The following is a 17,855-nucleotide window of genomic DNA, read 5'->3' as shown; positions in this document are numbered from 1 at the left end:
AATCAAATGACAAAACACATCAAACACGAATGGACAAGAACTGCCATATTCCTGACTTGGTACCGGCATTTTCAAATGTAGAAAATGGTGGATTGAACCTGGTTTATGGCGCTAAGCCTCTCAAATATATCGTTGTCTGTTTTCAGCATTTGGCATTTGTTTTATCTTAGAAAAGTAGTAAAAACAGGTCATGTCGATTGACATGCACTGTTCTTGTGACGTCATTCCATGTTAAAATGTGGTATAAAGAGATCACATGTCAAGTAAAAAGACAAAAAGAAAAAGAAATGGCGCTTCTGTTGGTTTTATTTATCGCAAAATTAGGTATTTGTGTAAACAAGTATGAATTCAGTGTTAGTCGTTTCTTTATGTGTTACATATGTGTTTTTCGTTCATTTCTTGTACATGAATTATACCGTTAGTTTTCTAGGTTGAATTGTTTTACATTGTCATTACAGTCTTTAATATCTGACTGTGCGGTAAGGGCTTTGCTCATTGTTGAAAGCCGTTCGATGATCTACAGTTGTTAATTTCTGTGTCATTTTGTCTCTTGTGGAGGATCGTCTCATTGACAATCATACCACATCTTCTTTTTAATATTAACAACCATAATTTGACCAATAATTGTTTACTTTACAACTTATGACTTGGATAGAAAGTTGTCTCATTTGCACGCATATCGCATCTTCTTATATCTGATTAAGGTAATGGTATATATATCTAGGAACACAAAGGTTGAATGAATGAATGAAATAATATTTCATAAACGAATTCGCACTATTACAAAGACGATACGTTTTATACATAACATTACCAGGGGCGGATCAAGCCATTTTGAAAAGGGGGGTGGGGTCCCAACCCAGAGTAAAAGGGGTCAGGTTCCAACTATATGCTCCCATTCAAATGCATTGATCGTTCAAAAAGGGGGGGTTCAAATCCCCCGGACCCCCTTAGATCCGCCAATGCATTACGGATATTTGACAACCGCTTTCTTTGTCATGTATATAAGATAATCGAATAGTTCACGAGATTCCCTTTTCGAAAATTACAAGTACTAATTGGTTTGGTCACGGTCCTTGGTTTGCTTTTTAGCTTTCGAAATACTCAACTCTGTTTGTATATAATGTCTGTAATATCAGCGGTTAGGGTTGTAGTATTTTCTTGCTATAGCAACGATTATTTGTTTTCATACTTATGCAACTGATACTTTATATCATGGTGTGTAAATATAAGTAGATAAAAAAAGAAAACAAGATATAATAAATTTCATGTACTCTTAGCGCTTTCCAGAATTAACCTTCATTAGGAATGCTTTTAGACAGTTATTTTAAAGCTTTAAAAAACAAGATTGCAAAAATTTAAAAAAGTAAAACTACCTACAAACGCAAGTGGATAGTGGGGGCTGGTTTTAATCAGACTGGTCCCCGATCAAATGACAACACACATCAAACTCCTGATTTGGTACTGGGGTTTTCAAATGTAGAAAACACAGACAACACTATAAAAAAAATAAACATTGATAGACAATCAAGTAAAGCATTAAGGCGTGCTATTATTCTATTCTTATTCTACATCAATATATACCGTCAGAACATATCTTTCTGGGAGATGACTATATAAGTTTGATTAACTTGTGTCTCAATCCTTTTGCACATTTACGCAAATAAAATATGTTTAAACTAAAATATATCTTTCAGAAGAATTCGTTTAATCTACATTTCAAAATAAATCTACAGATTATCCTGATTTTTTCGATCCTTCTGATTTTTCTGATTCTTCAGATTCTTCCGATTTTTCATTCTTTTTATTTTTTCTATTCTTCTGATTTTTCTGATTCTTCTGATTTCTTCGATTCGTCCGATTCTTCTGATCCTTCCGATTCTTCCGATTCTTCTGATATATCTGATTTTTTCGATTCTTCCGATTCTTTCGATTTTTCTGATTCTTCTGAATTTTTTGATGCTTCCGATTCTTCTGATATTTCCGATTCTTCTGATAATTCTGAGTCTTCTGATTCTTCCGATTCTTTTGATTCCTCTGATTTTTCCGATTCTGCTGATTCTTCTGATTCCTCTGATTTATCAGATGGTCCTGACGGTGTAGTAGTAGATGGTGGTCCCGATTGTGTAGTTACAGATGGTGGTCCTGACGGTGTAGTAGCAGATGGTGGTACTGATGTTGTAGTAGCAGACGTTGGTCCTTTTGTTGTTGTAGCAGATGGTGGTCCTGTTGGTGTTGTAGCAGATGGTGGTACTGATGGTGTAGTAGTAGATGGTGGTACTGATGGTGTAGTAGTAGATGGTGGTACTGTTGGTGTAGTAGTAGATGGTGGTACTGTTGGTGTAGTAGTAGATGGTGGTATTGATGGTGTAGTAGTAGATGGTGGTACTGATGGTGTAGTAGTAGATGGTGGTACTGTTGGTGTAGTAGCAGATGTTGATCCTGTTGGTGTAGTAGCAGATGGTGGTACTGATGGTGTAGTAGTAGATGCTGGTATTGATGGTGTAGTAGCAGATGGTGGTCCTGTTGGTGTTGTAGCAGATGGTGGTATTGATGGTGTAGTGGTAGATGGTGGTACTGATGTTGTAGTAGTAGATGGTGGTACTGATGGTGTAGTGGTAGATGGTGGTACTGATGGTGTAGTAGTAGATGGTGGTACTGATGGTGTAGTAGTAGATGGTGGTACTGATGGTGTAGTAGTAGATGGTGGTACTGATGGTGTAGTAGTAGATGGTGGTACTGATGGTGTAGTAGTAGATAGTGGTATTAATGGTGTAGTAGTTGATGGTGGTACTGATGGTGTAGTAGCAGATGGTGGTACTGATGTTGTAATAGCAGACGTTGGTCCTGTTGGTGTTGTAGCAGCTGTTGGTACTGTTGGTGTTGTAGTAGATGGTGGTCCTGTTGGTGTAGAAGAAGACGTTGATCCTGTTGGTGCAGTATCAGACGTTGGTCCTGTTGATGTAGTAATAGATGGTGGTTCTGTTGGTGTAGTAGTAGATGGTGGTACTGATGGTGTAGTAGCAGACGTTGGTCCTGTTGGTGTTGTAGTAGATGGTGATACTGATGGTGTAGTAGCAGACGTGGGTCCTGTTGGTGTTGTAGTAGATGGTGATACTGATGGTGTAGTGGTAGATGGTGGTACTGATGGTGTAGTAGTAGATGGTGGTACTGATGGTGTTGTAGTAGATGGTGGTATTGATGGTGAAGTAGTCGATGGTGGTGCTGATGTTGTAGTAGCAGACGTTGGTCCTGTTGGTGTTGTATCAGATGGTGGAACTGATGGTGTAGTAGTAGATGGTGGTATTGATGGTATAGTTGTTGATGGTGGTCCTTTTGGTGTTGTAGCAGATGGTGGTCCTGTTGGTGTTGTAGCAGATGGTGGTACTGATGGTGTAGTAGTAGATGGTGGTACTGATGGTGTAGTAGTAGATAGTGGTATTAATGGTGTAGTAGTTGATGGTGGTACTGATGGTGTAGTAGCAGATGGTGGTACTGATGTTGTAATAGCAGACGTTGGTCCTGTTGGTGTTGTAGCAGCTGTTGGTACTGTTGGTGTTGTAGTAGATGGTGGTCCTGTTGGTGTAGAAGAAGACGTTGATCCTGTTGGTGTAGTATCAGACGTTGGTCCTGTTGATGTAGTAATAGATGGTGGTTCTGTTGGTGTAGTAGTAGATGGTGGTACTGATGGTATAGTTGTTGATGGTGGTCCTTTTGGTGTTGTAGCAGATGGTGGTCCTGTTGGTGTTGTAGCAGATGGTGGTACTGATGGTGTAGTAGTAGATGGTGGTACTGATGGTGTAGTAGTAGATAGTGGTATTAATGGTGTAGTAGTTGATGGTGGTACTGATGGTGTAGTAGCAGATGGTGGTACTGATGTTGTAATAGCAGACGTTGGTCCTGTTGGTGTTGTAGCAGCTGTTGGTACTGTTGGTGTTGTAGTAGATGGTGGTCCTGTTGGTGTAGAAGAAGACGTTGATCCTGTTGGTGTAGTATCAGACGTTGGTCCTGTTGATGTAGTAATAGATGGTGGTTCTGTTGGTGTAGTAGTAGATGGTGGTACTGATGGTGTAGTAGCAGACGTTGGTCCTGTTGGTGTTGTAGTAGATGGTGATACTGATGGTGTAGTAGCAGACGTGGGTCCTGTTGGTGTTGTAGTAGATGGTGATACTGATGGTGTAGTGGTAGATGGTGGTACTGATGGTGTAGTAGTAGATGGTGGTACTGATGGTGTTGTAGTAGATGGTGGTATTGATGGTGAAGTAGTCGATGGTGGTGCTGATGTTGTAGTAGCAGACGTTGGTCCTGTTGGTGTTGTATCAGATGGTGGAACTGATGGTGTAGTAGTAGATGGTGGTATTGATGGTATAGTTGTTGATGGTGGTCCTTTTGGTGTTGTAGCAGATGGTGGTCCTGTTGGTGTTGTAGCAGATGGTGGTACTGATGGTGTAGTAGTAGATGGTGGTACTGATGGTGTAGTAGTATATGGTGGTACTGTTGGTGTAGTAGTAGATGGTGGTACTGTTGGTGTAGTAGTAGATGATGGTACTGTTGGTGTAGTAGCAGATGTTGATCCTGTTGGTGTAGTAGCAGATGGTGGTACTGATGGTGTAGTAGTAGATGGTGGTATTGATGGTGTAATAGTAGATGGTGGTACTGTTGGTGTAGTAGCAGATGGTGGTAATGATGTTGTGGTAGCAGACGTTGGTCCTGTTAGTGTTGTAGCAGATGGTGGTCCTGTTGGTGTTGTAGCAGATGGTGGTACTGATGGTGTAGTAGTAGATGGTGGTACTGATGGTGTAGTAGTAGATGATGGTACTGTTGGTGTAGTAGTAGATGGTGGTACTGTTGTTGTAGTAGTAGATGGTGGTACTGTTGGTGTAGTAGTAGATGTTGGTACTGATGTTGTAGTAGCAGATGTTGGTCCTGTTGGTGTAGTAGTAGATGGTGGTACTGATGGCGTAGTAGTAGATGGTGGTATTGATGGTGTAGTAGTAGATGGTGGTACTGTTGTTGTAGTAGTAGATGGTGGTACTGTTGTTGTAGTAGTAGATGGTGGTACTGATGGTGTAGTAGTAGATGTTGGTACTGATGTTGTAGTAGCAGATGTTGGTCCTGTTGGTGTAGTAGTAGATGTTGGTACTGATGTTGTAGTAGCAGATGTTGGTCCTGTTGGTGTAGTAGTAGATGGTGGTACTGATGGCGTAGTAGTAGATGGTGGTATTGATGGTGTAGTAGTAGATGGTGGTACTGATGGTGTAGTAGCAGATGGTGGTACTGATGTTGTAGTAGCAGACGTTGCTCCTGTTGGTGTAGTAGCAGATGGTGGTACTGATGGTTTAGTAGTAGATGTTGGTACTGATAGTGTAGTAGTAGATGGTGGTATTGATGGTGTAGTAGTAGATGGTGGTACTGTTGGTGTAGTAGCAGATGGTGGTCCTGTTGGTGTAGTAGTCGACGTTGGTCCTTTTGGTGTTGTAGCAGATGGTGGAACTGATGGTGTAGTAGTAGATGGTGGTATTGATGGTATAGTTGTTGATGGTGGTCCTTTTGGTGTTGTAGCAGATGGTGGTCCTGTTGGTGTTGTAGCAGATGGTTGTACTGATGGTGTAGTAGTAGATGGTGGTACTGATGGTGTAGTAGTATATGGTGGTACTGTTGGTGTAGTAGTAGATGGTGGTACTGTTGGTGTAGTAGTAGATGATGGTACTGTTGGTGTAGTAGCAGATGTTGATCCTGTTGGTGTAGTAGCAGATGGTGGTACTGATGGTGTAGTAGTAGATGGTGGTATTGATGGTGTAATAGTAGATGGTGGTACTGTTGGTGTAGTAGCAGATGGTGGTAATGATGTTGTGGTAGCAGACGTTGGTCCTGTTAGTGTTGTAGCAGATGGTGGTCCTGTTGGTGTTGTAGCAGATGGTGGTACTGATGGTGTAGTAGTAGATGGTGGTACTGATGGTGTAGTAGTAGATGATGGTACTGTTGGTGTAGTAGTAGATGGTGGTACTGTTGTTGTAGTAGTAGATGGTGGTACTGTTGGTGTAGTAGTAGATGGTGGTACTGATGGTGTAGTAGTAGATGGTGGTACTGATGGTGTAGTAGTAGATGTTGGTACTGATGTTGTAGTAGCAGATGTTGGTCCTGTTGGTGTAGTAGTAGATGTTGGTACTGATGTTGTAGTAGCAGATGTTGGTCCTGTTGGTGTAGTAGTAGATGGTGGTACTGATGGCGTAGTAGTAGATGGTGGTATTGATGGTGTAGTAGTAGATGGTGGTACTGATGGTGTAGTAGCAGATGGTGGTACTGATGTTGTAGTAGCAGACGTTGCTCCTGTTGGTGTAGTAGCAGATGGTGGTACTGATGGTTTAGTAGTAGATGTTGGTACTGATAGTGTAGTAGTAGATGGTAGTATTGATGGTGTAGTAGTAGATGGTGGTACTGTTGGTGTAGTAGCAGATGGTGGTCCTGTTGGTGTAGTAGTCGACGTTGGTCCTTTTGGTGTTGTAGCAGATGGTGGTCCTGTTGGTGTTGTAGCAGATGGTGGTACTGATGGTGCAGTAGTAGATGTTGGTACTGATGGTGTAGTAGTAGATGGTGGTATTGATGGTGTAGTAGTAGATGGTGGTATTGATGGTGTAGTTGTAGATGTTGATACTGTTGGTGTAGTAGTAGATGGTGGTATTGATGGTGTAGTAGTAGATGGTGGTATTGATGGTGTAGTAGTTGATGGTGGTACTGATGGTGTTGTAGTAGATGGTGGTACTGATGGTGTAGTAGTAGATGGTGGTATTGATGGTGTAGTAGTTGATGGTGGTACTGATGGTGTAGTAGTAGATGGTGGTACTGTTGTTGTAGTAGTAGATGGTGGTACTGATGGTGTAGTAGCAGATGGTGGTATTGATGGTGTAGTAGTTGATGGTGGTACTGATGGTGTAGTAGTAGATGGTGGTACTGTTGGTGTAGTAGTAGATGGTGGTACTGTTGGTGTAGTAGTAGATGATGGTACTGTTGGTGTAGTAGCAGATGTTGATCCTGTTGGTGTAGTAGCAGATGGTGGTATTGCTGGTGCAGTAGTAGATGTTGGTACTGATGGTGTAGTAGTAGATGGTGGTTTTGATGGTGTAGTAGTAGATGGTGGTATTGATGGTGTAGTTGTAGATGTTGATACTGTTGGTGTAGTAGTAGATGGTGGTATTGATGGTGTAGTAGTAGATGGTGGTATTGATGGTGTAGTAGTTGATGGTGGTACTGATGGTGTTGTAGTAGATGGTGGTACTGATGGTGTAGTAGTAGATGGTGGTATTGATGGTGTAGTAGTTGATGGTGGTACTGATGGTGTAGTAGTAGATGGTGGTACTGTTGTTGTAGTAGTAGATGGTGGTACTGATGGTGTAGTAGCAGATGGTGGTATTGGTGGTGTAGTAGTAGATGGTGGTACTGATGGTGTAGTGGTAGATGGTGGTATTGATGGTGTAGTAGTAGATGGTGGTACTGATGTTGTAGTAGCAGATGGTGGTCCTGTTGGTGTAGTAGCAGATGGTGGTATTGATGGTGTAGTAGTTGATGGTGGTCCTGTTGGTGTTGTAGTAGATGGTGATACTGATGTTGTAATAGCAGACGTTGGTCCTGTTGGTGTTGAAGCAGCTGTTGGTACTGTTGGTGTTGTAGTAGATGGTGGTCCTGATGGTGTTGTAGTAGATGGTGGTATTGATGGTGTGGTAGTAGATGGTGGTCCTGTTGGTGTAGTAGCAGACGTCGATCCTGTTGGTGTAGTAGCAGACGTTGGTTCTGTTGATGTAGTAATAGATGGTGATACTGATGTTTTAGTCGTAGATGGTGGTTCTGTTGGTGTAGTAGTAGATGGTGGTACTGATGGTATAGTAGCAGACGTTGGTCCTTTTGGTGTTGTAGTAGATGGTGATACTGATGGTGTAGTAGCAGACGTTGGTCCTGTTGGTGTTGTAGTAGATGGTGATACTGATGGTGTAGTGGTAGATGGTGGTACTGATGGTGTAGTAGCAGACGTTGGTCCTGTTGGTGTAGTAGTAGATGGTGGTACTGATGGTGTAGTAGTAGATGGTGGTACTGATGGTGTAGTAGTTGATGGTGGTACTGATGGTGTAGTGGTAGATGGTGGTCCTGATGGTGTAGTAGTAGATGTTGGTCCTGATGGTGTAGTAGTAGATGGTGGTATTGATGGTGTAGTAGTTGATGGTGGTACTGATGGTGTAGTGGTAGATGGTGGTACTGATGGTGTAGTAGTAGATGGTGGTACTGATGGTGTTGTAGTAGATGATGGTATTGATGGTGAAGTAGTCGATGGTGGTGCTGATGTTGTAGTAGCAGACGTTGGTCCTGTTGGTGTTGTAGCAGATGGTGGTCCTGTTGGTGTTGTAGCAGATGGTGGTACTGATGGTGTAGTAGTAGATGGTGGTACTGTTGGTGTAGTAGCAGATGTTGGTACTGTTGGTGTAGTAGCAGATGTTGGTACTGTTGGTGTAGTAGTAGATGGTGGTATTGATGGTGAAGTAGTCGATGGTGGTGCTGATGTTGTAGTAGCAGACGTTGGTCCTGTTGGTGTTGTAGCAGATGGTGGTCCTGTTGGTGTTGTAGCAGATGGTGGTACTGATGGTGTAGTAGTAGATGGTGGTACTGTTGGTGTAGTAGTAGATGGTGGTACTGTTGGTGTAGTAGCAGATGTTGGTACTGTTGGTGTAGTAGTAGATGGTGGTATTGATGGTGAAGTAGTCGATGGTGGTGCTGATGTTGTAGTAGCAGACGTTGGTCCTGTTGGTGTTGTAGCAGATGGTGGTCCTGTTGGTGTTGTAGCAGATGGTGGTACTGATGGTGTAGTAGAAGATGGTGGTACTGTTGGTGGAGTAGTAGATGGTGGTACTGTTGGTGTAGTAGTAGATGGTGGTACTGTTGGTGTAGTAGTAGATGATGGTACTGTTGGTGTAGTAGCAGATGTTGATCCTGTTGGTGTAGTAGCAGATGGTGGTACTGATGGTGCAGTAGTAGATGTTGGTACTGATGGTGTAGTAGTAGATGCTGGTATTGATGGTGTAGTAGTAGATGGTGGTATTGATGGTGTAGTTGTAGATGTTGATACTGTTGGTGTAGTAGTAGATGGTGGTATTGATGGTGTAGTAGTAGATGGTGGTATTGATGGTGTAGTAGTTGATGGTGGTACTGATGGTGTAGTAGCAGATGGTGGTACTGATGTTGTAATAGCAGACGTTGGTCCTGTTGGTGTTGTAGCAGCTGTTGGTACTCTTGGTGTTGTAGTAGATGGTGGTACTGATGGTGTTGTAGTAGATGGTGGTATTGATGGTGTGGTAGTAGATGGTGGTCCTGTTGGTGTAGTAGCAGACGTTGATCCTGTTGGTGTAGTAGCAGACGTTGGTCCTGTTGATGTAGTAATAGATGGTGGTTCTGTTGGTGTAGTAGTAGATGGTGGTACTGATGGTGTAGTAGCAGACGTTGGTCCTGTTGGTGTTGTAGTAGATGGTGATACTGATGGTGTAGTAGCAGACGTGGGTCCTGTTGGTGTTGTAGTAGATGGTGATACTGATGGTGTAGTGGTAGATGGTGGTACTGATGGTGTAGTAGTAGATGGTGGTACTGATGGTGTTGTAGTAGATGGTGGTATTGATGGTGAAGTAGTCGATGGTGGTGCTGATGTTGTAGTAGCAGACGTTGGTCCTGTTGGTGTTGTATCAGATGGTGGAACTGATGGTGTAGTAGTAGATGGTGGTATTGATGGTATAGTTGTTGATGGTGGTCCTTTTGGTGTTGTAGCAGATGGTGGTCCTGTTGGTGTTGTAGCAGATGGTGGTACTGATGGTGTAGTAGTAGATGATGGTACTGATGGTGTAGTAGTAGATAGTGGTATTAATGGTGTAGTAGTTGATGGTGGTACTGATGGTGTAGTAGCAGATGGTGGTACTGATGTTGTAATAGCAGACGTTGGTCCTGTTGGTGTTGTAGCAGCTGTTGGTACTGTTGGTGTTGTAGTAGATGGTGGTCCTGTTGGTGTAGAAGAAGACGTTGATCCTGTTGGTGTAGTATCAGACGTTGGTCCTGTTGATGTAGTAATAGATGGTGGTTCTGTTGGTGTAGTAGTAGATGGTGGTACTGATGGTGTAGTAGCAGACGTTGGTCCTGTTGGTGTTGTAGTAGATGGTGATACTGATGGTGTAGTAGCAGACGTGGGTCCTGTTGGTGTTGTAGTAGATGGTGATACTGATGGTGTAGTGGTAGATGGTGGTACTGATGGTGTAGTAGTAGATGGTGGTACTGATGGTGTTGTAGTAGATGGTGGTATTGATGGTGAAGTAGTCGATGGTGGTGCTGATGTTGTAGTAGCAGACGTTGGTCCTGTTGGTGTTGTATCAGATGGTGGAACTGATGGTGTAGTAGTAGATGGTGGTATTGATGGTATAGTTGTTGATGGTGGTCCTTTTGGTGTTGTAGCAGATGGTGGTCCTGTTGGTGTTGTAGCAGATGGTGGTACTGATGGTGTAGTAGTAGATGGTGGTACTGATGGTGTAGTAGTATATGGTGGTACTGTTGGTGTAGTAGTAGATGGTGGTACTGTTGGTGTAGTAGTAGATGATGGTACTGTTGGTGTAGTAGCAGATGTTGATCCTGTTGGTGTAGTAGCAGATGGTGGTACTGATGGTGTAGTAGTAGATGGTGGTATTGATGGTGTAATAGTAGATGGTGGTACTGTTGGTGTAGTAGCAGATGGTGGTAATGATGTTGTGGTAGCAGACGTTGGTCCTGTTAGTGTTGTAGCAGATGGTGGTCCTGTTGGTGTTGTAGCAGATGGTGGTACTGATGGTGTAGTAGTAGATGGTGGTACTGATGGTGTAGTAGTAGATGATGGTACTGTTGGTGTAGTAGTAGATGGTGGTACTGTTGTTGTAGTAGTAGATGGTGGTACTGTTGGTGTAGTAGTAGATGGTGGTACTGATGGTGTAGTAGTAGATGGTGGTACTGATGGTGTAGTAGTAGATGGTGGTCTTGATGGTGTAGTAGTAGATGGTGGTACTGATGGTGTAGTAGCAGATGGTGGTCCTGTTGGTGTTGTAGTAGATGGTGATACTGATGGTGTAGTGGTAGATGGTGGTACTGATGGTGTAGTAGTAGATGGTGGTACTGATGTTGTAGTAGCAGATGTTGGTCCTGTTGGTGTAGTAGTAGATGGTGGTACTGATTGTGTAGTAGTAGATGTTGGTACTGATGTTGTAGTAGCAGATGTTGGTCCTGTTGGTGTAGTAGTAGATGTTGGTACTGATGTTGTAGTAGCAGATGTTGGTCCTGTTGGTGTAGTAGTAGATGGTGGTACTGATGGCGTAGTAGTAGATGGTGGTATTGATGGTGTAGTAGTAGATGGTGGTACTGATGGTGTAGTAGCAGATGGTGGTACTGATGTTGTAGTAGCAGACGTTGCTCCTGTTGGTGTAGTAGCAGATGGTGGTACTAATGGTTTAGTAGTAGATGTTGGTACTGATAGTGTAGTAGTAGATGGTGGTATTGATGGTGTAGTAGTAGATGGTGGTACTGTTGGTGTAGTAGCAGATGGTGGTCCTGTTGGTGTAGTAGTCGACGTTGGTCCTTTTGGTGTTGTAGCAGATGGTGGTCCTGTTGGTGTTGTAGCAGATGGTGGTACTGATGGTGTAGTAGTAGATGGTGGTACTGATGGTGTAGTAGTAGATGGTGGTACTGTTGGTGTAGTAGTAGATGGTGGTACTGTTGGTGTAGTAGTAGATGATGGTACTGTTGGTGTAGTAGCAGATGTTGATCCTGTTGTTGTAGTAGCAGATGGTGGTACTGATGGTGCAGTAGTAGATGTTGGTACTGATGGTGTAGTAGTAGATGGTGGTATTGATGGTGTAGTAGTAGATGGTGGTATTGATGGTGTAGTTGTAGATGTTGATACTGTTGGTGTAGTAGTAGATGGTGGTATTGATGGTGTAGTAGTAGATGGTGGTATTGATGGTGTAGTAGTTGATGGTGGTACTGATGGTGTTGTAGTAGATGGTGGTACTGATGGTGTAGTAGTAGATGGTGGTACTGTTGTTGTAGTAGTAGATGGTGGTACTGATGGTGTAGTAGCAGATGGTCGTATTGATGGTGTAGTAGTAGATGGTGGTACTGATGTTGTAGTAGCAGATGGTGGTCCTGTTGGTGTAGTAGCAGATGGTGGTATTGATGGTGTAGTAGTTGATGGTGGTCCTGTTGGTGTTGTAGTAGATGGTGATACTGATGTTGTAATAGCAGACGTTGGTCCTGTTGGTGTTGAAGCAGCTGTTGGTACTGTTGGTGTTGTAGTAGATGGTGGTCCTGATGGTGTTGTAGTAGATGGTGGTATTGATGGTGTGGTAGTAGATGGTGGTCCTGTTGGTGTAGTAGCAGACGTCGATCCTGTTGGTGTAGTAGCAGACGTTGGTCCTGTTGATGTAGTAATAGATGGTGATACTGATGTTTTAGTCGTAGATGGTGGTTCTGTTGGTGTAGTAGTAGATGGTGGTACTGATGGTGTAGTAGCAGACGTTGGTCCTTTTGGTGTTGTAGTAGATGGTGATACTGATGGTGTAGTAGCAGACGTTGGTCCTGTTGGTGTTGTAGTAGATGGTGATACTGATGGTGTAGTGGTAGATGGTGGTACTGATGGTGTAGTAGCAGACGTTGGTCCTGTTGGTGTAGTAGTAGATGGTGGTACTGATGGTGTAGTAGTAGATGGTGGTACTGATGGTGTTGTAGTAGATGATGGTATTGATGGTGAAGTAGTCGATGGTGGTGCTGATGTTGTAGTAGCAGACGTTGGTCCTGTTGGTGTTGTAGCAGATGGTGGTCCTGTTGGTGTTGTAGCAGATGGTGGTACTGATGGTGTAGTAGTAGATGGTGGTACTGTTGGTGTAGTAGCAGATGTTGGTACTGTTGGTGTAGTAGCAGATGTTGGTACTGTTGGTGTAGTAGTAGATGGTGGTATTGATGGTGAAGTAGTCGATGGTGGTGCTGATGTTGTAGTAGCAGACGTTGGTCCTGTTGGTGTTGTAGCAGATGGTGGTCCTGTTGGTGTTGTAGCAGATGGTGGTACTGATGGTGTAGTAGTAGATGGTGGTACTGTTGGTGTAGTAGTAGATGGTGGTATTGTTGGTGTAGTAGCAGATGTTGGTACTGTTGGTGTAGTAGTAGATGGTGGTATTGATGGTGAAGTAGTCGATGGTGGTGCTGATGTTGTAGTAGCAGACGTTGGTCCTGTTGGTGTTGTAGCAGATGGTGGTCCTGTTGGTGTTGTAGCAGATGGTGGTACTGATGGTGTAGTAGAAGATGGTGGTACTGTTGGTGGAGTAGTAGATGGTGGTACTGTTGGTGTAGTAGTAGATGGTGGTACTGTTGGTGTAGTAGTAGATGATGGTACTGTTGGTGTAGTAGCAGATGTTGATCCTGTTGGTGTAGTAGCAGATGGTGGTACTGATGGTGCAGTAGTAGATGTTGGTACTGATGGTGTAGTAGTAGATGCTGGTATTGATGGTGTAGTAGTAGATGGTGGTATTGATGGTGTAGTTGTAGATGTTGATACTGTTGGTGTAGTAGTAGATGGTGGTATTGATGGTGTAGTTGTAGATGGTGGTATTGATGGTGTAGTTGTAGATGTTGATACTGTTGGTGTAGTAGTAGATGGTGGTATTGATGGTGTAGTAGTAGATGGTGGTATTGATGGTGTAGTAGTTGATGGTGGTACTGATGGTGTAGTAGCAGATGGTGGTACTGATGTTGTAATAGCAGACGTTGGTCCTGTTGGTGTTGTAGCAGCTGTTGGTACTCTTGGTGTTGTAGTAGATGGTGGTACTGATGGTGTTGTAGTAGATGGTGGTATTGATGGTGTGGTAGTAGATGGTGGTCCTGTTGGTGTTGTAGCAGACGTTGATCCTGTTGGTGTTGTAGCAGCTGTTGGTACTCTTGGTGTTGTAGTAGATGGTGGTACTGATGGTGTAGTAGTTGATGGTGGTATTGATGGTGTGGTAGTAGATGGTGGTCCTGTTGGTGTAGTAGCAGACGTTGATCCTGTTGGTGTAGTAGCAGACGTTGGTCCTGTTGATGTAGTAATAGATGGTGGTTCTGTTGGTGTAGTAGTAGATGGTGGTACTGATGGTTTAGTAGCAGACGTTGGTCCTGTTGGTGTTGTAGTAGATGGTGATACTGATGGTGTAGTAGCAGACGTTGGTCCTGTTGGTATTGTAGTAGATGGTGATACTGATGGTGTAGTGGTAGATGGTGGTACTGATGGTGTAGTAGTAGATGGTGGTACTGATGGTGTTGTAGTAGATGGTGGTACTGATGGTGTAGTAGTAGATGGTGGTCTTGATGGTGTAGTAGTAGATGGTGGTATTGATGGTGAAGTAGTCGATGGTGGTGCTGATGTTGTAGTAGCAGACGTTGGTCCTGTTGGTGTTGTAGTAGATGGTGATACTGATGGTGTAGTAGCAGACGTTGGTCCTGTTGGTGTTGTAGTAGATGGTGATACTGATGGTGTAGTGGTAGATGGTGGTACTGATGGTGTAGTAGTAGATGGTGGTACTGATGGTGTTGTAGTAGATGGTGGTATTGATGGTGAAGTAGTCGATGGTGGTGCTGATGTTGTAGTAGCAGACGTTGGTCCTGTTGGTGTTGTATCAGATGGTGGAACTGATGGTGTAGTAGTAGATGGTGGTATTGATGGTATAGTAGTTGATGGTGGTACTGATGTTGTAGTAGTAGATGGTGGTACTGTTGTTGTAGTAGCAGATGGTGGTATTGATGGTGTAGTAGCAGATAGTGGTACTGATGGTGTAGTAGTAGATGTTGGTACTGTTGGTGTAGTAGTTGATGGTGGTATTGATGGTGTAGTAGCAGACGTTGGTCCTGTTGGTGTAGTAGTAGATGGTGGTATTGATGGTGTAGTAGTAGATGGTGGTATTGATGGTGAAGTAGTCGATGGTGGTGCTGATGTTGTAGTAGCAGACGTTGGTCCTGTTGGTGTTGTATCAGATGGTGGAACTGATGGTGTAGTAGTAGATGGTGGTATTGATGGTATAGTAGTTGATGGTGGTACTGATGGTGTAGTAGCAGATGGTGGTACTGATTGTGTAGTAGCAGATGGTGGTACTGTTCGTGTAGTAGCAGACGTTGGTCCTGTTGGTGTAGTAGTAGATGGTGGTACTGATGATGTAGTAGTAGATGTTGGTACTGATGGTGTAGTAGCAGACGTTGGTCCTGTTGGTGTAGTAGCAGATAGTGGTACTGATGGTGTAGTAGTAGATGTTGGTACTGATGGTGTAGTAGCAGACGTTGGTCCTGTTGGTGTAGTAGCAGATGGTGGTACTGATGGTGTAGTAGTAGACGTTGGTCCTGTTGGTGTAGTAGCAGATGGTGGTACTGATGGTGTAGTAGTAGATGGTGGTACTGTTGGTGTAGTAGTAGATGGTGGTATTGATGGTGTAGTAATAGATGGTGGTACTGTTGGTGTAGTAGCAGATGGTGGTACTGATGTTGTAGTAGCAGACGTTGGTCCTTTTGGTGTTGTAGAAGATGGTGGTCCTGTTGGTGTTGTAGCAGATGGTGGTACTGATGGTGTAGTAGTAGATGGTGGTACTGATGGTGTAGTAGTAGATGGTGGTACTGTTGGTGTAGTAGTAGATGGTGGTACTGTTGGTGTAGTAGTAGATGGTGGTATTGATGGTGTAGTAGTAGATGGTGGTACTGTTGGTGTAGTAGTAGATGGTGGTATTGATGGTGTAGTAGTAGATGTTGATACTGTCGGTGTAGTAGTAGATGGTGGTATTGATGGTGTAGTAGTAGATGGTGGTACTGTTGGTGTAGTAGTAGATGGTGGTATTGATGGTGTAGTAGTAGATGTTGATACTGTCGGTGTAGTAGTAGATGGTGGTATTGATGGTGTAGTAGCAGACGTTGGTCCTGTTGGTGTTGTAGTAGATGGTGGTAATGATGGTGTAGTGGTAGATGGTGGTACTGATGGTGTAGTAGTAGATGGTGGTATTGATGGTGTAGTTGTAGATGTTGATACTGTTGGTGTAGTAGTAGATGGTGGTATTGATGGTGTAGTAGTAGATGGTGGTACTGATGGTGTAGTAGTAGATGTTGGTACTGATGGTGTAGTAGTAGATAGTGGTACTGATGGTGTAGTAGTAGATGGTGGTACTGATTGTGTAGTAGTAGATGTTGGTACTGATGTTGTAGTAGTAGATGCTGGTATTGATGGTGTAGTGGTAGATGGTGGTACTGATGGTGTAGTAGTAGATGGTGGTACTGATGGTGTAGTAGTAGATGGTGGTACTGATGGTGTAGTAGTAGATGGTGGTATTGATGGTGTAGTAGTTGATGGTGGTACTGATGGTGTAGTAGCAGATGGTGGTACTGATGTTGTAATAGCAGACGTTGGTCCTGTTGGTGTTGTAGCAGCTGTTGGTACTGATGGTGTAGTAGTAGATGGTGGTACTGATGGTGTTGTAGTAGATGGTGGTATTGATGGTGTGGTAGTAGATGGTGGTCCTGTTGGTGTAGTAGCAGACGTTGATCCTGTTGGTGTAGTAGCAGACGTTGGTCCTGTTGATGTAGTAATAAATGGTGGTTCTGTTGGTGTAGTAGTAGATGGTGGTACTGATGGTGTAGTAGCAGACGTTGGTCCTGTTGGTGTAGTAGTAGATGGTGATACTGATGGTGTAGTGGTAGATGGTGGTACTGATGGTGTAGTAGTAGATGGTGGTACTGATGGTGTTGTAGTAGATGGTGGTATTGGTGGTGAAGTAGTCGATGGTGGTACTGTTGGTGTAGTAGTAGATGGTGATACTGATGGTGTTGTAGCAGATAGTGGTATTGATGGTGTAGTAGCTGTTGTAGGTACGGATAGTGTTGTAGCAGCAGGTTGTTCAGACGATGTTGTTTCAGCAGGTAGTTCTAAAGGAAAAGTTAAACAAAAAAAATGCCAGTGTTTAATGTAAGAAAACACGACAGCGAAATATTTTCGGCAAAATTTTAAATGGTTTATATCTGGAACCTTTTTTTTAAAATATTTTAATCTTTCTATCTATAACAGTCTGGAAAAGGGCTTGTTATCTGATTTTTATAACTTCTCAGATGGTAAAGAAAAATGTAAAACCACGGCTTTATTGAAAAAAAAGAAATAAAATCAATATTGTTTAATGAAAGAAACGATATATTTAATTATTAGCTAGATATACTTAACAATTTCAATTTACAATAAAAAGATGTTGACGTTTAAAGTAGAATTGTGAAGTGACTAGTCGTTAAAATCCGGACGTTTATTTCTTTTAAAACTTTTGTTGGAAAAAGCATCATTAAAACAAACATTAATTATGATAGAGTTTAAGATATCGCGACATATTACTTTAATATCAGAACAACAACATATACTTGGGTAAAACAATCGAAACAAATTTAGTAATCATAAGATAAAAATATTTTGTAATAACAGAATTATATGATAACATTATACAATTAAATACCCTTGCATACCGAACTACAAATATTCTAAATTTTAAATACCACTACATCCTGTCAGACCAGTATCTCCCTTAGGACCAGTGGGTCCAGGTGGCCCTGAATGTCCAGATTCTCCACGACGTCCACTGTTTCCTCGATCTCCTGTTCGACCAGCATATCCCTTTGTTCCCTTGTGTCCTCTCAATCCCTTATGTCCTTTTGGTCCACGAGGTCCAGTCGGACCAGACGGTCCAGAAGGTCCAGTTGCTCCAGCGGATCCGGTTTCTCCGGCAGGTCCTCTTTCTCCTTGTTCTCCCTGGACACCATCATAACCGGGTGGT

At 43.0% G+C, this 17,855-nt stretch overlaps 5 protein-coding genes across 5 annotated transcripts; 3 read left to right on the top strand and 2 right to left on the bottom strand.

Annotated features, from left to right (window-relative positions):
• The first annotated feature begins 236 nt into the window (after nt 1-236).
• Nucleotides 237-8,829, top strand: LOC134689695 (uncharacterized PE-PGRS family protein PE_PGRS54-like). The gene is made up of 17 exons (XM_063549661.1): nt 237-263; nt 1,782-2,250; nt 2,401-2,574; nt 2,752-3,141; nt 3,187-3,384; nt 3,427-3,762; nt 3,805-4,194; nt 4,240-4,437; nt 4,480-4,761; nt 5,101-5,193; nt 5,398-5,922; nt 6,127-6,219; nt 6,424-6,570; nt 6,991-7,083; nt 7,375-8,055; nt 8,260-8,636; nt 8,803-8,829. Exons 1-17 carry the CDS (start codon nt 237-239, stop codon nt 8,827-8,829), a joined length of 4,500 nt encoding a protein of 1,499 aa, XP_063405731.1.
• A 28-nt stretch (nt 8,830-8,857) lies between these two features.
• Nucleotides 8,858-9,199, bottom strand: LOC134689694 (integumentary mucin A.1-like; the record flags this gene model as incomplete). Its single annotated transcript, XM_063549660.1, has 1 exon — nt 8,858-9,199. A coding segment is annotated over one exon (342 nt), but the record flags the coding sequence as incomplete, so codon positions are not given.
• An 11-nt stretch (nt 9,200-9,210) lies between these two features.
• On the top strand, nt 9,211-11,472 carry LOC134689693 (uncharacterized PE-PGRS family protein PE_PGRS54-like). Its single transcript, XM_063549659.1, has 9 exons — nt 9,211-9,227; nt 9,262-9,266; nt 9,316-9,594; nt 9,640-9,837; nt 9,880-10,269; nt 10,315-10,512; nt 10,555-10,836; nt 11,068-11,327; nt 11,449-11,472. Exons 1-9 carry the CDS (start codon nt 9,211-9,213, stop codon nt 11,470-11,472), a joined length of 1,653 nt encoding a protein of 550 aa, XP_063405729.1.
• Nucleotides 11,473-11,487: 15 nt separating this feature from the next.
• LOC134689692 (mucin-2-like) lies at nt 11,488-13,699 on the bottom strand (the record flags this gene model as incomplete). Its single annotated transcript, XM_063549658.1, has 4 exons — nt 11,488-11,514; nt 12,110-13,107; nt 13,263-13,350; nt 13,406-13,699. Coding segments are annotated over 4 exons (1,407 nt in total), but the record flags the coding sequence as incomplete, so codon positions are not given.
• Nucleotides 13,700-13,773: 74 nt separating this feature from the next.
• Nucleotides 13,774-17,012, top strand: LOC134689691 (uncharacterized PE-PGRS family protein PE_PGRS54-like). The gene is made up of 10 exons (XM_063549656.1): nt 13,774-13,790; nt 13,825-13,829; nt 13,879-14,292; nt 14,389-14,562; nt 14,608-14,940; nt 14,986-15,426; nt 15,469-15,615; nt 15,901-16,101; nt 16,525-16,719; nt 16,795-17,012. The coding sequence occupies exons 1-10, from the start codon at nt 13,774-13,776 to the stop codon at nt 17,010-17,012; spliced, it is 2,145 nt and encodes a 714-aa protein (XP_063405726.1).
• The last annotated feature ends 843 nt before the right edge of the window (nt 17,013-17,855 follow it).

Source organism: Mytilus trossulus, chromosome 11, assembly GCF_036588685.1.
Source record: "Mytilus trossulus isolate FHL-02 chromosome 11, PNRI_Mtr1.1.1.hap1, whole genome shotgun sequence".
Lineage (NCBI taxonomy): Eukaryota > Metazoa > Mollusca > Bivalvia > Mytilida > Mytilidae > Mytilus > Mytilus trossulus.
This window is presented reverse-complemented; position numbering and strand designations above follow the sequence as displayed.

Excerpts from the sequence above, each read along its gene's own strand:
- LOC134689695 (XM_063549661.1), top strand. The coding sequence starts at position 237 with ATGTGGTATAAAGAGATCACATGTCAA. Across the intron at positions 2,575-2,751 it reads TGGTGTAGTGGTAGATGGTG|TAGTAGATAGTGGTATTAAT; the intron begins GTACTGATGTTG and ends CTGATGGTGTAG. Across the intron at positions 8,637-8,802 it reads ATGGTGGTACTGATGGTGTA|CAGATGGTGGTCCTGTTGGT; the intron begins GTAGTAGATGGT and ends TTGGTGTTGTAG.
- LOC134689693 (XM_063549659.1), top strand. Across the intron at positions 10,837-11,067 it reads TGGTGTTGTAGCAGATGGTG|TAGCAGATGGTGGTCCTGTT; the intron begins GTACTGATGGTG and ends CTGATGGTGTAG. Across the intron at positions 11,328-11,448 it reads TAGTAGCAGATGTTGGTCCT|CAGACGTTGCTCCTGTTGGT; the intron begins GTTGGTGTAGTA and ends ATGTTGTAGTAG.
- LOC134689691 (XM_063549656.1), top strand. Across the intron at positions 15,427-15,468 it reads TGGTGTAGTAGCAGATGGTG|TAGTAGATGGTGGTATTGAT; the intron begins GTACTGATGGTG and ends CTGTTGGTGTAG. Across the intron at positions 16,102-16,524 it reads TGGTGTAGTAGTAGATGGTG|TAGATGGTGGTATTGATGGT; the intron begins GTATTGATGGTG and ends ATGGTGTTGTAG.